At 39.6% G+C, this 23,338-nt stretch overlaps 1 protein-coding gene across 5 annotated transcripts in view; it reads right to left on the minus strand.

The window, feature by feature from the left end:
- The window catches only part of LOC122791042 (myomegalin-like), a 3,200,315-nt gene that overhangs the window by 1,857,315 nt on the left and 1,319,662 nt on the right, over positions 1 to 23,338 (minus strand). For all 5 annotated transcript variants that reach the window (XM_044058817.1, XM_044058818.1, XM_044058820.1 and 2 more), the window contains exon 22: positions 4,486 to 4,602. In XM_044058817.1, the coding sequence (XP_043914752.1) occupies positions 4,486 to 4,602 (117 nt within the window). The remainder of the gene's footprint in view (positions 1 to 4,485; positions 4,603 to 23,338) is intronic.

Here is a 23,338-nt window from a genome sequence, read left to right on the forward strand (position 1 = left end):
GAATCTTTTCCATTTTTCAGCATAGGATTTTCTAGTACTAGGCCTCCTTGCCTCCAGAATAAGATCCATCACTTGCTTACTGAGGGATGGTAACAGAGAGGTCAGGTAATTAGCCAGGCTGCAAGGTTCAGGGTTTGAAGCTGTGGGTGCAGAATCTGGCCCTCCTGCTGGGACAGCAGGGCAGGGGACTGAGCCAGGTGCCATGGTGCCAGCAGTGACACCCTGCACAAGAAGAGGTACCAGTGTTGGCGTGGCCAGTCCAGTGCAATCAGTATTGTCATTGGTTTGTCCTGTTTAATCTTTAGTAGCACTCTGGAGAGGAAAGACAGAGGGGAAAAGCCATAAACTGATAGATTTTTCCAGGTGAAGGACAGGGCATCCACTTTCCAACCCTGTTTGTGGGAAGTCCTTGTGCAGAATTTGTCCAATTGGTAGTTCTGAGGAGAGGCAAACAGGTCTATCTCTGGGCTCCCCCATTTGTTCCTCAACATGTTGAATATCTTTGGTTCCAGTTTCCACTCATGTGGGTCCATGAGATTTCTGCTTGGGTCATCTGCCAGTGTATTTAGCTTTCCTGGCAGGAACTGAGCCTGCAGGTGCACTTGGTAGCTCAAGACTGTGTTCCACAGAGCCATGGCTAGTCTGCAGAGAGGGTATGAGTGGGTTCCCCCCTGCTTGTTTATGTACCACATAACAGTGGTGTTGTCCGTCTTTACCAATAATTGTCCTGGAAGAATGTGGTCCTTGAAGGCTGTCAGAGCATTCTGTACAGCTAACATTTCTTTTTGATTGATATGCAGGTGCATTGGACTTGGGTTCCATTTGCCCTGAATGCACTGCCCTGCCAAGTGACCCCCCCCCCATGTATAGCCTGATGAGTCTATTAGGGTTTGGGCAGCAGGGGGTAGAATTAATGGCAGTCCCTTGTTGTGGTAGCAGGCCTCTGCCCACCAAAGGAACTCTGTCTTTATACAAGGAATGACAGAAATCATTGATTCCGGGGTCCTGTGAATGGGGACACCATAGGCTTTTTAGACACCATTGTAGTTTCCTTATATGCAGTCTTGCATATGGAATTAGTAGAATGCAAGAGGCCAAGAACCCCAGGGCTTGCAAGATTTTCCTTGCAAATAGCTGGGTCTTTGTGGCCAGTAGTCTGAAGTAAGCTGTCAAATAAACTTGTTTCTCTGGCGTGAGGTAAGCCATCTGGGAAGTTGTGTTCAAGCTTGCTCCCAGGAATACAATTTGTTGGCAGGGTACTAGATGAGATTTCTTTTCGTTTATGGTGTACCCCAGTGAGGTTAGAAGTTTCTTTACAAATGCCAGATGAATTAGTAGCATGTCCTGGCTTTCTGCCTGAAATAGACAATCATCCAGGTATGGATATATCTGAATATTTCTTTGCCTGCAAAATGCAATGACTGGAGCTAGCCACTTTGTGAATACCCTGGGTGCAGTAGACAAGTCAAAAGGAAGTGCAGAAAACTGATAGTGCATGTAGCCTTCTCTGAAGCGTAGGTATTTCCTTGCAAGATTCCCTTATTGGAATGTGCAGGTAAGCTTCCTTTAAGTCTAAGGTTGCCCACCAGGCATCTTTGCCTAGCATAGGAAGCAGCTGATGAAGTGTTAGCATTTTGAGATTACCAAAAAAGTGTTTAGAATAGAGAGGTCCAGGACAGGACGCCAGGAGCTGTCTTTTTTGGGTACCAGGAAAAGTCTTGAGTAAAGAACCTTGTCCCCTTCTGCTGGGACAGGTTGAATAGCCCTGATACTCCAAAGAGAAAGAACCTGCTGTTGAGCTTCTGCCCACTGATTTGGGGGTAGGTCTGGCCAACCGTTTGGAGTTGGTAAGGTGTGGAAGTGGAATCTGTATCCTTGTGAAACTATATTTAAAACCCATTTGTCCTGGGTAATGAGTACCCAGTTTTTTGCATGCAGTGCGATCTTTCCCCCTAAGGGAGTATGCAGTAGAGCAGGACTGGGAAGGTTTAAGGTGAAGTCATTGTGACAGTTTTCCATAGGGGGGTGTCTTACTACTTTCAGCTTTGGAAGTGGAAGACCCCCACTGCTTAGGCCTGTGAGTACCTTGAGACTGTAGCCTAAGTGGTCTGTTGTTCCTGGGTTTGGACTGAGAAGGCCTGGAAGAGACAGGAAAGGACCAATTCTTGGAAGGCCAATGCCTACTGAATCTGGGAGGCTTGTCCTTGCAGGAAATCCTTAACAGTTCGCATAGATTTAGCTTTTTCCTCCATCGTTTTAAGGACATCTTCTGCTTTGTTGCCAAACAGGCAATCTTGGTTTAAGGGAGCATCCAGTAATTTAGCTTTAACATGATCTGGCACATTTTGCTCCTTAAGCCAAGCATGCCTTCTAAGAACCGATCCAGTGACAGCAGCCCTGCAAGATGCTTCTAAAGAGTCAAAACCACATTGCAAAGTATGTTTACCAACTTGTTCAGTAGAATGCATTAAATCCTGTAATTACTTACTTTCAGCACAGTCAGGAATCAACATCATTTTTTGTTTAAGTAGTCCCATAATATGTTGCTGATACTTTAACATATGAAACTGGCAGTTTAAGGCCCTAATGGCCAAAGTAGAAGAAGTGTATACCTTCTTACCCAATCTGTCCAAGTCCCTGGAATCTCTATCAGAGGGGGTAGAGCTTTTGGCAGTAGTAGTCTTAATGCCTTTAGGTCCCAGAGGAAATGGTCTCTGGGTCCGCAGGAGGATTCCTGAAAAGGAACATGTGAGAGTCAGGTACTCTGTAATATCGGTCAGGTTTCCTGGGAGCCAAGATTCCAAGAAAGCATCAACTACAATGTCCAGGACAGTAGGAATAGCTAAAGGCCTGTGTTGAGGAAGGAGTAAGAATTCCCTATGCCTCTTTTTAGAGTCAGAGTAATCCTGGCTTTCCCAGCGGAAATGCTCCCCAAGAGTGTGCAAGGTTTCACTAAAAGAAAAATCTTCTGGGTGGGAGCAGAGAGAAAGGAGCCCTCAGCATCAGAATCCTCATAGGTAGATAAGGGCAAATCCTGGTAATCAGAAGAAACAGAAATTTCAGAATCCTGATCAGAAGAATCAGGAGGAAAATCAGTTCTAGGTCTCTTAGAGGGAGAAGGCTGGCTTCCCTTAATTAAAGTAATAAGGTCTTCAGACATTCTTATCATTTGTTTTTTTAAGCATATGGGCCTGACCATGTGGTTTGGATGTCTGTTTTCTAGGCGTGGGTCGAGTTTTAGGCCTTGAAGTAAAAGAAGATGGCGTCGGTTTGAAATGCAAGTCTGTAGGCCTGAATACACCCTCAGAAGCCAATGCCTGCACAGCAGCTCCGGACCCATCCAAGGTAGAGACATCCACAGGTTCAATAGTCGAAGAAGCATCTCGCGGCATACCGGACTCCGAATAGGTCTCAGTAGAGGGCTGCAAATCTGAAGTAGCGGGTATCAGGGGCTGCGAAGGCACCTGAGTACTGGCCCTATGTGGTCTGTCTCTGTCTATCTTTACATTTTTTCGGAATATTGGTAGTCGGATGGCTTACCGAAGTCATTTCTGGATAATTAAACTGAATATCAAAATAGTTTGCTGCAAAAATGGACCGACGAAGGATAGTTTGAGGATTGAATAAGGCACAAAACCGACAGCGAGGGACGTTGTGGTCTGGGCCTAAGCAAGGAATGCAGTACGAATAAAAATCTTTATGAGGTATTTGCTTTCCAAAGGTAATACGATTGTTAACTTTTACTGACATCGGTTTAGAGCAAGAAAAAGGATCCCCAATGGGGTACTTAGCTTTTTTGAAGATTTCAGTTCTGAAACTCGAAAACGAAAATTTCAAGATTCGGCCGACCAGCACTTGCGAACTGCTTCTGTGTCGGGCACCGTGTGGCAAGAAAGACTGATGTAATGATGTCGGCTGCATGCTTTATACCCCTGACTACCTGACGTCATGGAAGATGAGAGAGCATCCGACGCAGGACCCAAGACTTTAATATTCAGGCCGGCTGAGGGTTACCTGCAGGTAGATAACCCAAATGTAATGACTGCAACAGTGAAACACGAAGAACATCTGCAAAAGCAATTACATGGAAAGCTCCACCTGCTGGTGAAATGTCTACACAAGCCCTAAGAACATGCTAGATGAGAGTGCTTTAAAGCAGCTACAGTAACAAAGGTACACTGTAACATGAAAGACATCTCTAAAGAGAAATAAAAATCTTAAGTTTAGAATAATCAATAAACACTTACTATTCAAACTGTTAATGTGATGGAAACTACTTCTCATCAGTGTATAATCCACTTTGCAAACTACACACACTTCAAATATACTAAATCAAACTGACAAAACACACACAAGTTGTGGCTGAACTGGATTCAGACAGAATATCTCAAGTGGATCATGCTGGTTACCAAATAAGTAAATTAGTCTAAATGTAAGCAAATATAAATATATTAATTATTTAATGAAAAAAAAGAAAATGTATACCTTAATGATCTCATCCTTCATCTGCAATGTCTTAGAAAGGGTCTCGATGTTTGCAGCTTGAGCCTTCAGCTTGGTCTCCTGCTCAGAGATAACAGATTGAAGCTGACCTATCTCCATCTGCACAAAAGAGGATGACAGCATTGTTATAAAGTGCTGGTGAGGGTGTAAGAGAAGAACAGATTAATGAAGCACTCATCATAACAGTAAGTCAATGAGGAGGAATTCAGTCTAGCTGCAACCGTATAAGAACTGTTCTTCTAAACATTAGTATCAGTCATTTTCTTCCAGCAGTTGAGGGTTCCTTTGTATTGATGAAATATTTATTGATTGAATGATTTATTTTTGTTGACTGGGAAAATCTGACTTAGCGGAAAACCCATTTTTTAGCAGAGGCCCGGGAAGAAAAGCTTTACAAGATACAGAGAAATCCACATATAGTATTATGACTCATTAAACCATACAATAATGAGGAAAAACAATGACTGTTTTGAGTATATAATAGAAAACAAAACACTGACAAGATACACATGAATAATCAGCGCACACACATATTGTGCTAAGACTGCATATAATACTGATGTTACTACAAGACTTCTTTTCTTATTCAAGTGACACATTTCTATAAAACAATTTAAAAATTCTTAATTGCCAAACAATGTAAATCAACTTTAACCATAACTGATAAAGGGAAAGGCGAAATAGTTTCAGAGTACTCCTACTGCTGTGACACAAGTTCTTCGTTCCAGCAAAGGAAAATACAGTCCAGTTGTGTAAAGTACTCACCATCACAGCAGAGCCTTAAGGGCAAAGTCGTATGGGTAATGATCCTTGTATGCCTTTTCACTTGTAAAACATGGTTAATTCATAGCATTTTACTTTAGCAATATTATCTGCATGCAAGCACCAAAAATGGTCCTTCATAGCTATGTTCCAATGATCAGCTTGATGTGAAACCTCTAATATAACATGCATTAGCAAGAGCTCACTTAAGATTTTCTACGAAACTCAGGAGTGAGACATGCAACAATCAAATAGTAATAAACACAATAAAGCTATGTACAGAAGAAAATCTTTCTAAAAAGGGGAGTCAGTCCAGTGCAATAATTAGGCATGTCTTGTGCTGTTGAGATCAATGGCTTTTTCAAATATCTCTATTAAATAATATTCAACTGATAAAAAATTGCAAATTCAACTCACTCGCAAAAAAACTAACTTAGGAATTCACACTTAGTAAAATATTTATCTGTTATATATCAGCACTTTAAAAATACTTAAGTACAGTTGTGTAGACAGCATAAATGTAGATGCTAGAGTGCATTCACTGTTGCAGTCATCACTTGTGGATTATCCCTGCTGGGTACCCTTCGGCCGTCCCGAGTACCAGAGTAAAGGTTTCCCTCCTGCATCAGCTGTTCTGTAAGCAGGGAAGCCCACAGGATTTTTTGCAGGGGGGTGCAAACCCAGAGCCCCCCACGCAGCAATTCCAGTGTCTCATTACTTGGCTATTTCTTCCCAGTTGCCATAAACACTGTTCAAAACTCTCAGTGTGAATACTGTTTTATGCTTTACTTCTACAAGGATTACAGATATTTTGATTTAATTTACAACTTTTATTTAAAATTTTATAGCACAAACACTGAAAGACATTTGCTAAACCTACACAAAGCAAGAGTCTTACAATGAAAACAGACAGCATTAAAACTTCTCTACCTTTGACACTCGCATTCACATAAACAGCATTGAAATCCACATTCAAAGAAATGCATCTGGCCAGTTAAGGGTTAAAGTTTACCTTTGGTGTGTTTTCAAATCATAGTCCACTGGCACACATTTTAGGACCATGTAAAAGTTATTTGATTCACCTTCCTGATTGAATTGTATCCCTTGTATAACATGGCGCCACTTGTTAGTGTGTGTGTTTTATGGTTTGAACATTTTTCCACTAAGCAATGAAACAAAACATATGAACCAATAATGACAAATTGCCCAATTCAGAACATTTCAACCATAAAAGGCCACTCAAACGTCTGTCATTAATAAATCACCAATATCTGTCAATATGCACAATCTCTGCAGAAGTAAAAGTCATCTGAATAATTTCACATTAAAGAGATCTGAAACTAATGAAGATGTTGCTAGAAAACAACTTTATAGTTCAGTGTTTCATCTACAAATGCAGTGCCTGCTGCCCTTAAAGAATACATTGCCTGTGTTACATTAAAAATGGTCAACTGGTATATTTCAATAACTAATGGGTGGCAAGCTGAAAAAACAGGTTCATAGTTACTAGGTATCTCATCCAGAGGACATATTCAGAAATGCTGCACCCCCCACCCCCTTAAAATACAAATCTACATGCTGTGGGGAGTAGAACCAACATCAAGATGCAAGTATGCTACCTGCTGTGCTACTAACACTGCTTTAAAATGCTATACCACAATACTGATATCATTTGCTTAACAAAACAGTTGCACTTTTAAGCAGACTTAGCATGAGCAACAGTAAACTTCTCTTCCCTCGAAGCTCACAATTCCTCGAAAATGCACTTGAAAATAAATTACACTTGCTAACTCTAAATAAGGCATTTCACTCTCTAACACACACACATAACTCAACCTCATAGTACAAGAAAACAAAAACACAGAGGCAAAGGGTCGCCAATATACTTTATAAACAATTCAAGTAAGCACTTTCATCCAAAACCAATGTATGAACTTCATCAGACAAGCAAACAAGTAATGATGACAATTTAAATAAGTTGCATCATTATGACATCACACAATGCATTACATACTTAAAGGTATTCGAGAGCATTGGTCATTTAAACCAGGGTGGACATGAGCATTAACCTTGAGTTGCCAAAAGAGCTCTCTAAAATATATTTTGAGACTTAAATCTTTGGAGAGATGATGGTACTTTAATATTAATGTAAATGTAAATAGCATCTATTTTTAGTGGTTTACACCGAATGAATTTTTTTATATATATTTTTATATGCTTATTAATGTTAACTATAATGGCTGAATTTATAAGATGTTATAGGGAATGTGTTCCTTTAAGTATGCAATGCACTGTGTGATGTTATAATGATTTAACTTATTTAAATTATCATTATTACTTGTTTGCTTGTCTGATGAAGTTCATACATTGGTTTTGGATGAAAGCGCTTACTTGAATTGTTTACAAAGTGTATTGGCGAACCTTTGCCTCCGTGTTTTTGTTTTAAGTTAGTTTCATACATTTGCCTTCTCTTAGTGCAAAAGGTATGGACAAAGCCTAAAATAATAGGGACAGATTATAAATATTGCTCTCATGAACTTAACTGGTAGAATAATAGGATTTGTCTTAGTATGCATTTTTCTAAAGGATACATCTAAAACTCAAATGTCTGTTATTATTCAGCAACTTCAGTCCTTTTTATTTATTTGGCATTTGTTAACTGGGATAGTCCATCTGTGCAAAAGCCCTTTTTCAGTGGAGGCCCGGGGAGAAAAGCTCAGGAGGAATATGGGGCAATAATCTGGACATTCTGCAAAAACCTGGACAGCTGAGGGGTATGCTACCTCCCTCTTATAATAAATAACACACACACACAAAACCTCTCAGTCTCTTAGCACAAGAAATCTGGACAAAGCCTGTTATAATGTTGGGGACAAAGGCCCAAAACTAAGGCCATTTAGAAAGTTACTAGAATAACAGGATTTGTGTTACACTCAAACAGCTACAGTTATGGTAAAGTGTACATAACTGTACTGTCTTTTTGTGACAAACCATCACAAGTTGAAGAAATTATTGTGGGTCCACCATAATGTAATTCTATTCAGTTCAGTTACAACTGGCATTTTGTTCGGTCCTGTATTACAATGAAGAGTTAGTAGGAAATAACAAATAAAACTATAAACGTAATTGACTGGTCATTTGTAATCAAGTACTGAGGAAGATGGAGGTTATTCTGTCCTGGAATCTATTCTGAGTAATGCTATGGATTTAGTAACTTGTAGTAAGGCATATAAAACTCGCAAATTTTCTTACTGGTATGAAACTTAACTGTGTCAAATATATAAAGGAAAGACGAGACTCTCTCACAAGTTAAGGAAAGAAACCTAGTTTATTATTAAGTCTAGACTAAATGTTATTACCAAAAAATTAAATGTTTATTAAATAGTAAAAATGTGTCTGAAAACCATTTATCATAGTCAGTAGATAATAGTTTTATAAATATATTATTCTGTTGAAAACGAGTACTGATTCTGTTCCATCAGTTTTTGTAGATTGAGAACTGACAACTGATCCTTATAAAACTGCTGATGAGTTTAATAATTTTTTTTCTGACTTACACAGTGTATAATGGCTAATTTGGACTTTGTTTCCATAACCAAAACTTGCCCTCCAATAAGTATTGAATTGATTTCTAAAGTACTAAAAAGTTAGACGATAAAACTTCTGAGTCCAGATTTTATTCCAGTGATGATGATTCATATGGCTTCATAAGTACTTTTTTGCCAGGGTTGCATAAGATCTTTAATACTTTGCTACATAATATTGTAGTAGTTTCCATTTGGAAAAAATCAATTATTTCACCTGTTCATAAAAAGGGAGACAAAAGGATTTGTGAAGTTACAGGCCTTCAAGTCTTACATATATTTTCTGCATGGGTTACGAAACACTATGCTGCTCACAGAAACCACATGCAGATGTCAACACAAACCACTACATATAAAAATACACAAAAACTGGGTCTTCACAAGCAAGCCCCTAAGGCAAGACACCAGGTAGGCTAAAGAGAGGGTCACAGTCACTTGCCTGTCAGGGGCCAGGATTTGCGAGATCACTCAGGTCACTCAACCAGAAGTACCAGTATGACTCAATCATAGTCCATGTGGGTGTGAATAACCTGAGATGTACCTCCCTGGACTATATGAGGAGAGACATGATGGACCTCTCTGAAAATTTGTCACAGGCTGGTATGAGCCTCGCATTGAGCAGCATTCTACCCTCACCAAGAATGATACAACAATACAAACAGAAAATTACTGACTTCAGTAATTCGCTTGGCTACTGGTATCATTCCAGTAAGATCAAATATTTGTCAGCCTGGGACGACATGATTGACAGACCATGTTGTTTTGCCAGAGATGGTCTGCACCTCTCACCTCTAGGCTTCTGAATACTGTCCAAGGCATTAGCCACCCCCATAAGTACCTTTTTGAGGCAGTGTCAAGCCAACAGACCCTACCAACATAAATTCTTCTGAATTCAAACTATATTTGGAAGAAACCACTAATTTTTTACAATTTACTTTTCATATTTCTACTGAGAAACTCCAATTTTTGGATGTGGAAATATAGAAGAAAGAAAATAGGTTTGTATCAAAAATATTTAGAAAACCCACTTTTTGTAATTCATTTCTTCATTTTCAAAGTGCCCATACTTATTGGTGTTAAAAGAATATTGTGAAAGGGCAATACGTCCGAGGAAGCCGTATGACTACCTCTGAGGACGACTTTGAAGATGAATGTACATTACTTAATAAAATGTTTTTAGAGAGAGGATATCCCCAGGAATTTATTAGGGAAATACAAGATGAAGTGTATATGGGTAGAGAAAATAGATTCAGACCTATTTTAAATTATAACAATATAGATGAAAGTTCTTGTGGTAATTTTACCCCCATAATACAAGAAAATGATTTTACTCATGCCTTGGTTCTTGAATACAACGCCTTTAACACCAAAGTTACAAGAAAAATTGTTGAAAGAGAATGGTCAAGATTTATTAATTTCACTGACTTGGACCAGAAAAAAATAAATAGAAATGTTAAGGTCGTGTATAAAAACTCCCGATCATTTAAAAATATGTTGGAGAACAAAGGTCTTCCCAGGAATAAGGAAGGGCACTTATAAATGTGGACGCTGCGCACATTTTAACAATATAGTGGACAAAGAAAAAGTTTACTTGGAATGTAGAGAAAAATGGATAAAAAGCACAGCCCACTATAATTGTGAAACCAAGGGGGTAGTATACATTAGTTTATGTTCTGAATGTAACGCTTTTTATGTAGGAAAAACTGAAAGGGTGTTGAAAAAAAGAATATATGAACATAAATACGAAATAGCTACACGAAAGGACACTAATGCTTTGTATAAACATACCCTGGTTTGTAAGGATGCTAAATTTCATTTCATGGTTTTAGAGCAGGTTAAAAAGGACCTAAGGGGTGGATTATGGGAAGAAAAATTAGAGGCCAGGGAACTATGGTGGCAGATATCCCTGGATTCCACACATTTCCCAGGCTTAAATGAATTTATTTCTATTATGCCCCTTTTAAAATTGAAAGCTGGGATTTTGTAAGACAAACAGATGTAATTGTTACTTTCACCAGCAGATGGCAAAGTATATAATACAAATGTTTTTTTTTCCTAAAGGAACTTTTAAAAATATTTAAAATGGATTTTTATATAAATTAATTTATATGTTTTTTATATATTTATCACATATTTTAAATCAAATGTTTAAAATGTTTCTAATTGTTGGTAATGATGCTATTTATTGAATGGAAAGAGTATAAAATCTCTAAAGTATGCATTGCTGAATGTAAATAGGAATAGAATAATGACTATTTATTAATTAACTGTTTTTTGATTGGATGAAATGCTTTTGAATAATTTATAAAAGGACTGTTTACTTTAATGAGAGTATCTGATGAAGTTGGTTTGTTTAGACGAAAACGCAATTTTGATACAAAGTGTTCATGTGTTTTTAGCGGTTTTTGTTTGTGTTTCTGTTTGCGCTCAATAAACTATTGAATCCGACCTCCGTGGCTCCAGTATATTTGGCAATTCTCTTTTTTCTTGGTTTGATAGCCAAATAATTCCAGTTTTTGTTTGTGTGTATATATATATATATATATATATATATATTTATATATATCTACACACATACACGTATATATATATATATATATATATATATATATATATATATATATATATATATATATATATGTGTATGTGTGTGTATATATATATATATATATATATATATATATATATATATATATATATATATATAGATATACATAAACATGTACATACACACACAAACATATATATATATTATATACACACACACACATATACATCTATACACACACACACACATATATATATATATATTATATACACACACACACACATACATATACATCTATACACACACACACATATACATATATATATATATATATATATATATATATATATATATATATATATATATATATGTCTACCTGACATTGCCGACACTCAAGAATGCAGACAACCATATGGCCGACACTATATGATTGATATTCGGAATGCCGACAATGTGGAACCGGCATCTCACTATAGTGCGGAATGGAAAGATTTCCATTCCTAGACTGTAGTGCGATCTCAGAGTTGGTATATTAAAGTTGCAGGGGGTGCATGGGGGCGTAGCCTCCCTGCTAACAGTTGAATGGGAATTGTATGTTCCTTTTTCGTGGTTTTCTTCTGATGTTGAATATACTAAAACACTTAGTTCAAGCAGCAGTTTACAATGTCAAAACATGGATGGAAAAATGGAATTATGCTTAGCCAAGCTTTATCAAGCTATAAGATGTAGTCATAATGACAAGAAGACTTAAGCTACAGGGATAGCAGCATACTATATATATATATATATATATATATATATATATATATATGTATAGAGAGAGAGAGAGACAGAGAAAACATTATAAGAGGCAAGTGAGAATAGTTATAAATAAATATATCAGGAGTATTCACAAACAAACACGAAGTACATGACTGTAAACACTCCAAAGGCAGTATATGTACGCCCACCAATCGCAATGCTGCTCAGGTTTCAGTAAAAAGTTTAATAGATTAAGCGCCGTCACCCACTACCCGTGGGCTTCATCAGAATCTAATTACATCATAATTACCTTGCAGTTATACTTAAAGTCAACCAATAAAATTGTCTTAAAAAGATCACATGTACAAAAACATTAAAAAAAAGTTTTTTGTTAAAAACACAATGAACTGAACTCTAAACTCATCACAGCGTATTATATATGATAACTACTTACAATCGTATATATAACACTAATCACATTTTAATGATCTAACTTGTAATATGGGTTTGATGGAGATAGCATCATTTATGCCTGGAAAGTTAGTGGTATTCAACAGCTGCCACCTGACTTCTTTTTCTTCTATGAATATTTTATGATCATCACCCCTAGGATTCGGCTTTAGTACTTCTAAAATAACAAACTTAAATGTCTTACATCCTGAGTTACTTAACAAATCCCTATATAAGACATTATTCACATTTCTTTATTTGATATAGTGCAAATAATCACCGATGGTATTTTACATACACATATAGACTTGCTGTCTTCCTTTCCAAAGAACAAAGATGTCGTCCAGAAATTGGACATGGGAAAAAATTAAGTTAATAACTGAATTCCTGTCTATAGTATTAGATCACAATTATATATACTTTGAAGGTGAAGGTGAATAGACAGTTAAGAGGTGTTGCAATGGGGAGCATCATGTTCTCTCATTTTTGCCAATTTAGTATTATTGGATTGGCAAACCAAAAATGTTCTACAAAGTAGATTTGTAGAGAACTTCTAAGTGGTGTGTCCAATTTCTGGATGACAAGTTAGAGCATTACATGTGATTAGTGTGTATATACAATTGTAAGTAGCTATTATATATAATATGCTGTGATGAGTTTAGAGTTCAGTTTATTTTATTATTGTGTTTTTAGCAAATAACTTTAATGTTTTTGTACATGTGATCTTTTTAAGACAATTTTATTGGTTGACTAAGTATAAATGCAAGGTAGTGGGTGAAAGCGCTTAATTTATTAAACTTTTTACTGAAACCTGAGCAGCATTGTGGTTGGTGGGTGTACATACTGCCTTTGGAGCGTTTACTACAGTGGTGTACTTTGTGTAAGTGAGAATAGTTGCAAGAAAGGATACTATAGAGAAAAGACAGAAAAGGCAAGAAGCATGCAGAGGGAAGAGGAGTAGAAAGGAAAAGTGTGAGAGAGATGCAAAGAGAAGAGGGAAATAAGTTAATGAGAGGCAGTGACGGGCTGACAAATAAGATAAGGACGAAATATGGATAAAGGGATCATTTTCAAAACAACCATCTCCAAATGTTTTGAAAACTGAACTAGTTGGTTCAGTCTGTAAACCTTTCATTTCCAAGCCGGTGATGGTAGCTCTTGCAGGTGTCTATGGGAATGTGCACATGCCAGGAAAGGGAAGAGGTCCTAAAGCGGACAGGGTTAGGGCCATAAGAAACACAAACACCTGCAAGCCTGTGGCCAACATGATGAGGATTCCTAACAGGGAGAATGGTGCAGTGCAGTTCCCAGTCTGTGGACAAAGTTCAGCTATTGCACGTTCCCAGACTGGTGGGCAAGTCAGTTTAAACTGAATGAAGGGAAAACAGTCTATTCCTGCAGCAGACATGAAGATGCAATGGCAAAGGCTGTAGCACACACGACCTCTGGACTTCTTGAATGTTGGTCCCACTGGACAGTTCTCTCCACTGTACAAGGTATATCTAAGTGCAGGGGGGATGAATGGACTTAAGTTTATACTAGGGGAGAGGTCTGGAAGTCACAAAGGCAAAAACAACCTAGGGAAAAAAAAATCTACGAGTAGGTTACAAAAATATTCTCCACCTTTTCTGAATGCTCTTTCAAGCATTTCTTCTGCAAAAATTAGAGGAGCCAAGGGTCAGGCCAAAGAGGACCTAATGAGACATTTTTTTTCTGAAGGGATCATTCATTGGGAAGCAGTAGGCACACAAGTCTAATCAGCATTCTCAGTATCTGACATAAGGCCTCTTTCTCTCAAGGTCCTCTTACAGAAAACTGCTGGCGACCCTCACAAACAGTTCCATCAACGTGTGGAGTTGAGCATAAGATAAGTGAGAACCTGAGGTCAAGCAATGGGACCATAGTGCTTAGAGGACCCCTCTAACAAATATCGTGTGGTGCCAGCACTCCTTCCCATAATGGGGACAGGTCTCAAATGAAGCTCCTGGTATGGAAAAAAATCTGGTGGACCCCTGTCAATCAAGGCCATCAACAGAGCTGGGGGAATGAGTCATGGAGCCCAAAATGTGACAACTGAGCACCACTTACAAGCTTGATTTGATTTGACCAATTCCTCAGGTGTATGTTGGTTACAACACTGCTCCAGCCACTGGACCAGGAAACTGGCAGTGCTAGCATTCCAGGATGTATACCTCAAAATGCTGTTTGGGTTCACCTTATGTTGGTCTTTTGCAGAGCCAGTGTTAACATTTTGGTGGTCCCAGCAAATGTTAAGTTGGGGACCCCCTTGACACTTCCAGTTGTAATGTCACCCCTGTCACTGCCACCCCTCTTAAATATTTTAGTTCATGCTGCAGAATTTTAGGAGAAGTACTCATGGACTGAACTGTAAACTACAATGTTCTTGAATCTCAACAGTCCTGTGTACCACAGTACATTGGTCAGTCTGAGAGGGACATTCACAGTTACTGACATTTAGCTCCAGTAATGATGCATTACAATAACTCAACATATAGGGTAGACTTAGGTGAAACAGTGCCCTAGGCACTGCCTACTACTTCACTCCTCCTCCCACATACACATACATCCTCCAGTGGTACCCTCTGTCCCCACCCCAGCCCCATCCTGGGTGCCCCACACCATGCACTTTACTTCTTTTTCTCACATTTTGACTTACTCTTCAGCTTTTTCAAGAAGCAAGGAGTTTATATTTTCATTTTTTTCCTTTTTACATAACTTTTTTGTTCAATGACGGCTTGAATGGAAATTATAATTACGGAAAAAAATTCAGTGTTACTGTTAAACTTTAGCTTTACTTTATCTTCTCAGTACACCTTACCTGGCCAACACCAAGACAGCACAATAATAACCATTTAGGAAACTAAGATGGGGCCTGCAGAAGACATAGCATTATAGATGCTCCGAAATGCATTTCAGAGCATTTTCCCAACATTTTCATCCAGTGGGGGCCTGACCAAAAATCAAGAGTAAGAAAAGATTTTCAACCTTGTGTTTTTTCTTTCAAGGAAGACGCTGGTTGTGCACAAGGCATAATGTTCAAAGCTAACAAAATAGTAACTCACAGTAACCTAACAAGACAATTGTTTGTGAGGATACACAAATCGTACCTTGAACACTGCTGCCTCCCTACCCACCAAAAGAGACAGTCACTTCCTTTGCATTCTACTGGTGTTAGATTGAGAAAAAGGCAGTGGTTCAAATGGCCACAGACATTTATTTCAAGTGACTGCTGTCACACCTACCCCTAAAAGGCAGCCACATGTATTCGTGCCTGTGTGTGATTACAGTGATGTACTGCACTTTGTTGCTTCTAGACAGTACACTGCCCCTGCACAACCTAGAGTAACCTTCTTTCCTCACCTCCTAGTATGTGAGAAAAGTAAAACAATTAATGACCATAATGGCCCCGTCCCCCAAAGAAGATATAATGACTTCCTGTGCACACCTCTAATTTTTATCACAATCAAACCTTAAAGAGGTAATGACTATATCCACATCCTCAGATCCTCACCAAAGCTACAGCAACCTTTTGTACATAACTCTGAGCAGGGCTGGCTTTAGAATGTTTGGGAACAAGGGCAGAGACCACCATTAAGTCCATGTCAAAATCTATTTCTACAGTTTGAAGTGTGGGGACCACCAGAGCCATACAAGCTCTAGTACATGGAAACAAATAATGGTCTAAATATTCTGTGATTACTTTTTATGCCTCATTTTTAAAAGAAAATTACTTGTCAACTGCATTTTGTTGCTGCTACGCAGAAGAGTTATGTACATGTCCAGCATTATAGTGTGTACAGAAATAAAAATCAATGATGTTTTTTAAACAGACACACTTCAACCTCAAGAAAACTAAAGGAATTCCATTTCACCTGCTGTACGATTTTGAGGGGGATGAAGGAAACCAGAACACACACACACACACACACACACACACAAACACACACACAAACACACACACAAACACACACACAAACACACACACAAACACACACACAAACACACACACAAACACACACACAAACACACACAAACACACACAAACACACACAAACACACAGGACATAAAGACACCACATCGAAAAAGCCAGTCAAGAACTCATCCAGAGCAAAGCACTGTGAAATGGTAGTGGTACTCAATGCCACTGTAGTAATAAGTAGTTGTTTCACACACAACTTCTTCACGGCAAAGATATGGCCAGCCATCTTGTATAAGGTCCATGTTTATAATGGCAAGTGAAAGAAATTATGGCCAACTTGTTACTCAAATACACTGCAACCACGGACCCCTGCCCACCGCCACAAGCATAATGGTAATGCTGATATTTGTGCTATAAAGAGAAATAAATTATAGCCAGCTCATTATTCTTGTACTACAATACACACACACAGAAGCCATAGCAATACTAGTTTTAGATTGATTTCATCATCTAGTAATACAATGTGCAACACTAGAACTGCCACTCCAGATCAGTGACTTAAGCAGTTGTCAAACAGCAGCAGGGGTAAAGCACTTCTATTTACTTCATTGAAGAGTAATGCATACCTGTCATTGTCCCTAATTCTACTTCATAATTTTGCTCTGCACATTGTAAAAACTACAATTTGCTGATAAATCATTCAGGACTATGGACAGTCAATAAATCCAGAGTTTCATACTTCTTAGTGTCCAAAAATACATGCTGATGAAAAATGTTATTTTATTAATTATTAAGTGAATTATATTAAGATCTAAAAAGTGTTTTGGATTTATTCCACTATAATTTTTGGCTATGCCTAAAATTCTTGAGAAAAGAAGTTTTAGTACCTGGTGTTCTTCCAGTATTTATAAATTTAATTGCAAGAGAAAACCATCCCTGAAGATCAGGAGCATCAACTCTTCTTAAAATCTGCAGTAAGCACCGAGACTGATCACTCTAAGCTGCTCTCTAGATCTCACCTTGTTCATATTCATTCAGTGATTACCAGCTTTACCCATTAACAGGATCATACCACAACTGTTTCAGATAAAGCACAATCAAAAAATGAATACTTTTTCTTTTCTCCCCACATAGTTTTTGCAGGACCCTCACACAGACAAGGATGATTATGAAGTCCTCTACAGTCTTGGTTTTTGCAGGTATCTAAAACCAGCTATGATGTTAGTTTTAGTTAAATTCTGCTGGTGAGCTTTCTGTCCACAAAGTCAAGGGCACTATGCCAGTGGTAAAATGTTCAATGAAAGTGTGAAGCCTGTTACTTGAGAAAACAATGTTACTACAACCAGTGATTTCTTTGAATTTTAAAGGAGAAATAAGAGTTATTACCCACCTCGTTTATTAACTACACAAGATTGCTGCACTAACTTTTGTTGGTCTGATAAATGTAACAAAATATCAAAATAAACTAACTTGCTGTACTTGAGGGCTCCCCAGGACCAGGGGGACTCCAATGACTGCAGAGGCTTGCTGGAGCCTAAAGCCAGATATAGTCTTTTGTCCATAGTGGTGAATGACCATGAGCTTAAACAATTACTAGTCAATGGCACACAGAATCATCCCAGGAATGGACCAAGTTCCAGGACACTGACTGATGTTTGACCTTTCACCATTCATTTTCTCAAAGTGATCTGGAATTAGTCAGTGCCACTTTGTAAAATGGAATTTAGGACTAAAGTTTCTCCCTTTGGCATTTGTTGATTAGGGTTAAAATTAAAATTGTGTACTCATCAGTAAGGTGGCTGTGGTGGTGCAGTGGTTAGTGTTGCCACCTCACAGCAAGAGGTTCTCCGGTTCGATTCTCAGCTGGGGTGCCTTGTGTGTGGAGTCTGCATGTCCTCCCTGTGCTCGCGTGGGTTTCCTCTGGGTGCTCCGGTTTCCTCCCACATCCCAAAGACATGCTGTAGGTGGATTGGACACTCTAAATTGGCCTTACGTGTGAGTGCGTGCTTGTGCCTTCTGTGGAAGGTTGGGCGCCGGGCTGGCAACTAGACAACATAAAAATCCACTGCCAATCATGAGTGGACAGGTGATTCACTCTGGCGATCCCTAACCGGGAAAAGCTGAAAGAAGACGACTCATCATAATGTTCCATTGCTGTTGTCCATTTTCATTCTTCCTCAACTGACGAGTCTCTGGATCCAGCTCGGCTGCATTTACTAGACTCAGATCCAACTCTTGAGCTCCTCCCTTAACTCATAATGCCCTGGTCACCAGGCAAGTTTGCTGCCAGATAACCAATACAAAGAAATAACCTTAAGCTGAGACAAAAGGAAGGCTAGTAGAAAAATTCTGTGGCTCAAACCTAGATCAGAGGTTCCACAACTACCATACGGCTGCTCCAGAAGTTAAAGGTAAGGGGGAGAGTACAGTTGTGTACCTACCATAAATATAGATGTTAGAGTGTATTCACTGTTGCAGTCATTACACTTGGGTTATCCTGCTGGCAGGTGACCCATAGTCGGCCCGAGTTCCAAAGTCTTGGTTCGGCGTCGGTTGCTGTTGCCTCTTCCCTGATGTCAGTGCGCCAGGGGTATAAAAGTTGCAACCGACGCCATTTTCTTCAGTTTGTCTTGCCCCAGATGTCAGGTGCCCCCAGATATGAAGGCTGTAAAGATAAAAATATGTCAAACAACCATGCATATATCACTAAAAACATTTTCTTCTTCTAAAAGCAAATACACCACATAGGTTGTATAGAGTTGAGAAGTACAGAATAGTCCCAGCAAAGAGGGGGATGGTGGGTGGGTAACCAGGACTGCAACAGTGAATACACTCGAACATCTACATTTATGGTAGATACACAACTATACTATGTTCATCATGTTTCACTGTTGCAGTCATTACACTTGGGTAGAATCCCAAAGCTTAGGCAGGGTGGCTGGGTCTTGATTGGATTTGGCGAGGCTAACAAGCCCTGCAGAACTGCAGTGGCAAAGCCTGCTCTGGATTTGGAGTACAGAGGTAGGTGGTAGTGATTGGTAAAAGTGTGCACTAAGCTCCAGGTTGCAGCTTCTAATATGTCTTTGGTTGGTACCCCTCTGAGGAAAGCTGCTGAAGTGGCTGCTGCTCTGGTAGAATGAGGCCTAATGCCCTTAGGCACAAATTTGCCATGTTGTGCATAACAGAAGCGGATGCAGTGTCCTATCCACTTGGAGATTGTCTGCTTTGTAATAGGTTTTCCTTGTGATCCTGCAGCATATGCTACAAACAGTTGCTCAGTTTTTCTGAAAGCTTTTGTTTTGTCCAAGTAAAATCGTAGCTGCCTGTGAATATCCAAAGAGTGCAGAAGTCTTTCCCCTTTATTCTGGGGATTTGGGTAGAAAGTAGGCAAATGAATAGTTTGGTTTAAGGCCACATTGGAGACCACTTTTGGCTTAAATGTTGGGTTCGTCCTTAGAGAAACCCTGTCCTGGTGAAAAATGAGGAAAGGTTCCATAGCCATCAATGCCTGTAACTCTGAAACTCTTCTTGCTGAAGTTATTGCTAGGAGCAGAGCAGTTTTCCATGACAAGAAATTTATATCAGCTGTGCTGGCTGGTTCAAAAGGAGGCAGTGTTAGTTTTTCTAAAACAAAATTGAGGTCCCAAGTAGGTACTGGTGCTCTCCTAGGGGGTCTTATATTCTTTTCCCCTCTGATGTACTGTTGTAGTAGAGGATGTGAAAAAATAGAAGGATCCGTATTGTAATGAGCTGAAATGGCAGAGGCATGGATTTTAATAGAAGAAAAAGATAGACCTTTGTCCAACATCTCAGTCAGGTATTGTAAAATCTGAGGCATATTAGGGACCAGTGGGTCGAGCCCTTGTGCCTGGTTCCAAGCACAGAATCTCTTCCATTTTTCCGCATAAGATTTCCTAGTGCTGGGTCTCCTGGTGAGAAGAGGCATCGGAGGGAAGGCATAGACTGTCAGATTTTTCCAGTTGAAAGATAGAGCATCCACTTTCCATGCTTGAGAGTGACAAGTCCTTGTGCAAAATTTCTGTAACTGGCAATTTTGAGGGGAGGCAAATAGATCTATGTCTGGGCGTCCCCATTACCTTGTTATCATGTTGAACACTTGTGGATTTAGCTTCCATTCCTGAGGATCAATGAGATTTCTGCTTAGTTCGTCTGCCAATGTATTTTTTGTTCCTGGCAGGAATTGTGCTTGTAGATGTACCTGGTAAGTCAATGCTGTGTTCCACAAAGTCATAGCTTGTCTGCATAGGGGGTAGGAATGTGTGCCCCCTTGCTTGTTTATGTACCACATAACTGTGGTGTTGTCCGTCTTTATTAATAGTTGTCCTGGGTGTAGTAGGTCCTTGAAAGCTGTCAGGGCATTCTGTACAGCTAGCATCTCTCTTTGATTAATGTGAAGATGCATTTGTTCCTTGGGCCACGTGCCCTGAATACATTTTCCTGTCATATGTGCTCCCCAGGCGTAATCCGATGCATCTCTTGTTATTGTCTGCCTGGCTGTAGGTAAGGTGAAAGGCTGTCCCTTGTTGTGGTAACAGGCCTGGGACCACCATCGAAACTCCTGTTGTAGGGCAGGGAATCAAGATTATGATTGTCTCTAGGCTGTGACAATGCTGAGCCCAAACACTTTTTAGATACCATTGTAGTTTCCTCATATGCAGTTTGGCATATGGAATTAGTAGAATGCAAAATGCCATGAAACCCAGGGCCTGCAGAATTTGTCTTGCAGGCAGCTGGGTCTTTGCTGCCATCATTAGAAAGCAATGAGTCAGTTGCCTTTGTTTGTCTGGTGTGAGATAAGCCATCTGGGTAGTTTTATTCAAGCTTGCACCCAGGAATATTATCTCGAGGGGGCACTAGTTTTGATTTATTTTCGTTTACTGTGTACCCAAGGCAAATTAGTAATCTTTTTACAAACTCCAGGTGCTTTAGAAGAATGTCCTTGCTCTCTGCTTGAATAAGGCAGTCGTCCAAGTAGGGATATATTTGAATTCCTTTTTGCCTGCAAAATGCAATTACTGGTGCCAGGCATTTTGTGAAGACCCTGGGCGCAGTAGATAAGCCAAAGGGCAGTGCAGAGAATTGATAATGCATTGAGTCTGCTATAAATCTGAGGTATCCTCTGCACGATTGTCTGATTGGGACGTGCAGGTATGCCTCCTTGAGATCCAAAGTAACTAGCCAAGCCACTTTGACTGTTTTCTATAAGGTTGTGATTTGTCTTCTCCTTTGGGGGCTGAAGAACCCCATTGTTTAAGTCTGTAGGAGCCTTGGGGTTGAGATCTGCCTCTTGGGCGTCTGTATCTGCCTCTTTGTGGCCTGTCTGACACTGGAAAGGACCAATTTTTTGAAGGCCAGTTCCTGCTAAATCTAGGTGGCTGAACCTGTAAGAAATCTTTCACAGTTTGCATGGACTTTGCTTTATCCTCCATTTTCTTTAAAACCTCTTCTGCCTTAACATCAAACAAAGTATCATGCTGTAGTGGAGCAGCCAATAATTTCATTTTAACATGGTCAGGTAAACTTTGTTCTTTCAACCAAGCATGTCTTCGAATAACTGAGCCTGTAACTGCGGCTCTACAAGAAGCCTCTAATGAATCAAAACCACATTGCAAAGTATGCTTTCCCACTTGTTCAACTGCATGCAATAAATCCTGCATTTCTTTACAGTCAGGACCTTCTGTATTTGTAATCATTTTCTGCTTTAACAATGACATGATATACTGCTGATATTTAAGCATGTGAAACTGACAGTTTAAAGCTCTTACAGCTAAAGTAGCAGAAGTGTAAATCCCCCCCCCCCATCTGTCCAGAGCTCTGGAATCCCTATCTGAGGGGACAGGATTTTTGGCAGTTGAAGCTTTAACCCCTTTTGGACCCTGAGAAATAGTTTCTGGGTCCGCAGCGGGGTTTTTGTAAAAAAATTTATGAGTAAGGGATCCTGTGGTACCTTGTCTGGCTTTACTGGTGCAGGGAGTGAAGAATCTGGAGACAGACTGGATTCAGAAAAAACATCAACAATATTAAGCACAGGGGGGATAGCCAAGGGCCTGTGCTGAGGCAATAGAAGGAAATCTCTGAGCCTTTTCTTGGATTCTGAGTAATCCTGGCTCTCCCAATGGAAATGTTCCCTCATGGTGTGCAGAGTTTCCCCAAAAGAGTAATCCTCAGGCGGTGAGGCTGAAGGAATTGGCTCTTCAGCATCAGAGTCCTCATAGGGAGGGAGAGAACAGCCCTGGTCAGAGGAAGAATCAGAAGAAATGGAAACCTGATCAGAGGAATCATAATCAGTGTCTTGCCTAGGCCTTTTGTCAGGAGGGGGATGGGAGCCCCTGATTAAAGTAATAAGGTCTTCGGCCATTTTAAGCATGTTTCTTAGGCATGGATGACTGTTCTGGAGAATGCTGCACTTGTTTCCTGGTCTTTAATGGTGTTTTTAATGGTGTTTTTAACTTTGCCTTTGCTGCTGTAGTAGCTTTAATTGTAAGCTGTGAAGGTCTGAAAACACCCTCAGAAGCTGGTGCCTGCTCAGCGGCTCCGGACCCATCTGAGGGCATATTTTCCGTAGGCCCAATACCTTGAGTTTCCACAGGCCTCGGTGTCTCCATGTGGCTGTCGGTTGTGGCCTGTGGCTCTGAGGTAGCGGGTATCAGGGGCTACGAAAGCGCCTCACTGAGAACCGGTGAACCGGCGACTGGCCTAGAAGAGGCTTCGTCGTCAGTTTTGGACCTCAGATGCCTGTCTTTTTCTTTGTGTCTGCATTTTTTATACATTCTGGTCGTTGGCTGTTC

The sequence above is a fragment of the Protopterus annectens genome, chromosome 16.part0 (genome assembly GCF_019279795.1).
Source record: "Protopterus annectens isolate FY-2018-M chromosome 16.part0, PAN1.0, whole genome shotgun sequence".
Classification (NCBI taxonomy): domain Eukaryota; kingdom Metazoa; phylum Chordata; order Ceratodontiformes; family Protopteridae; genus Protopterus; species Protopterus annectens.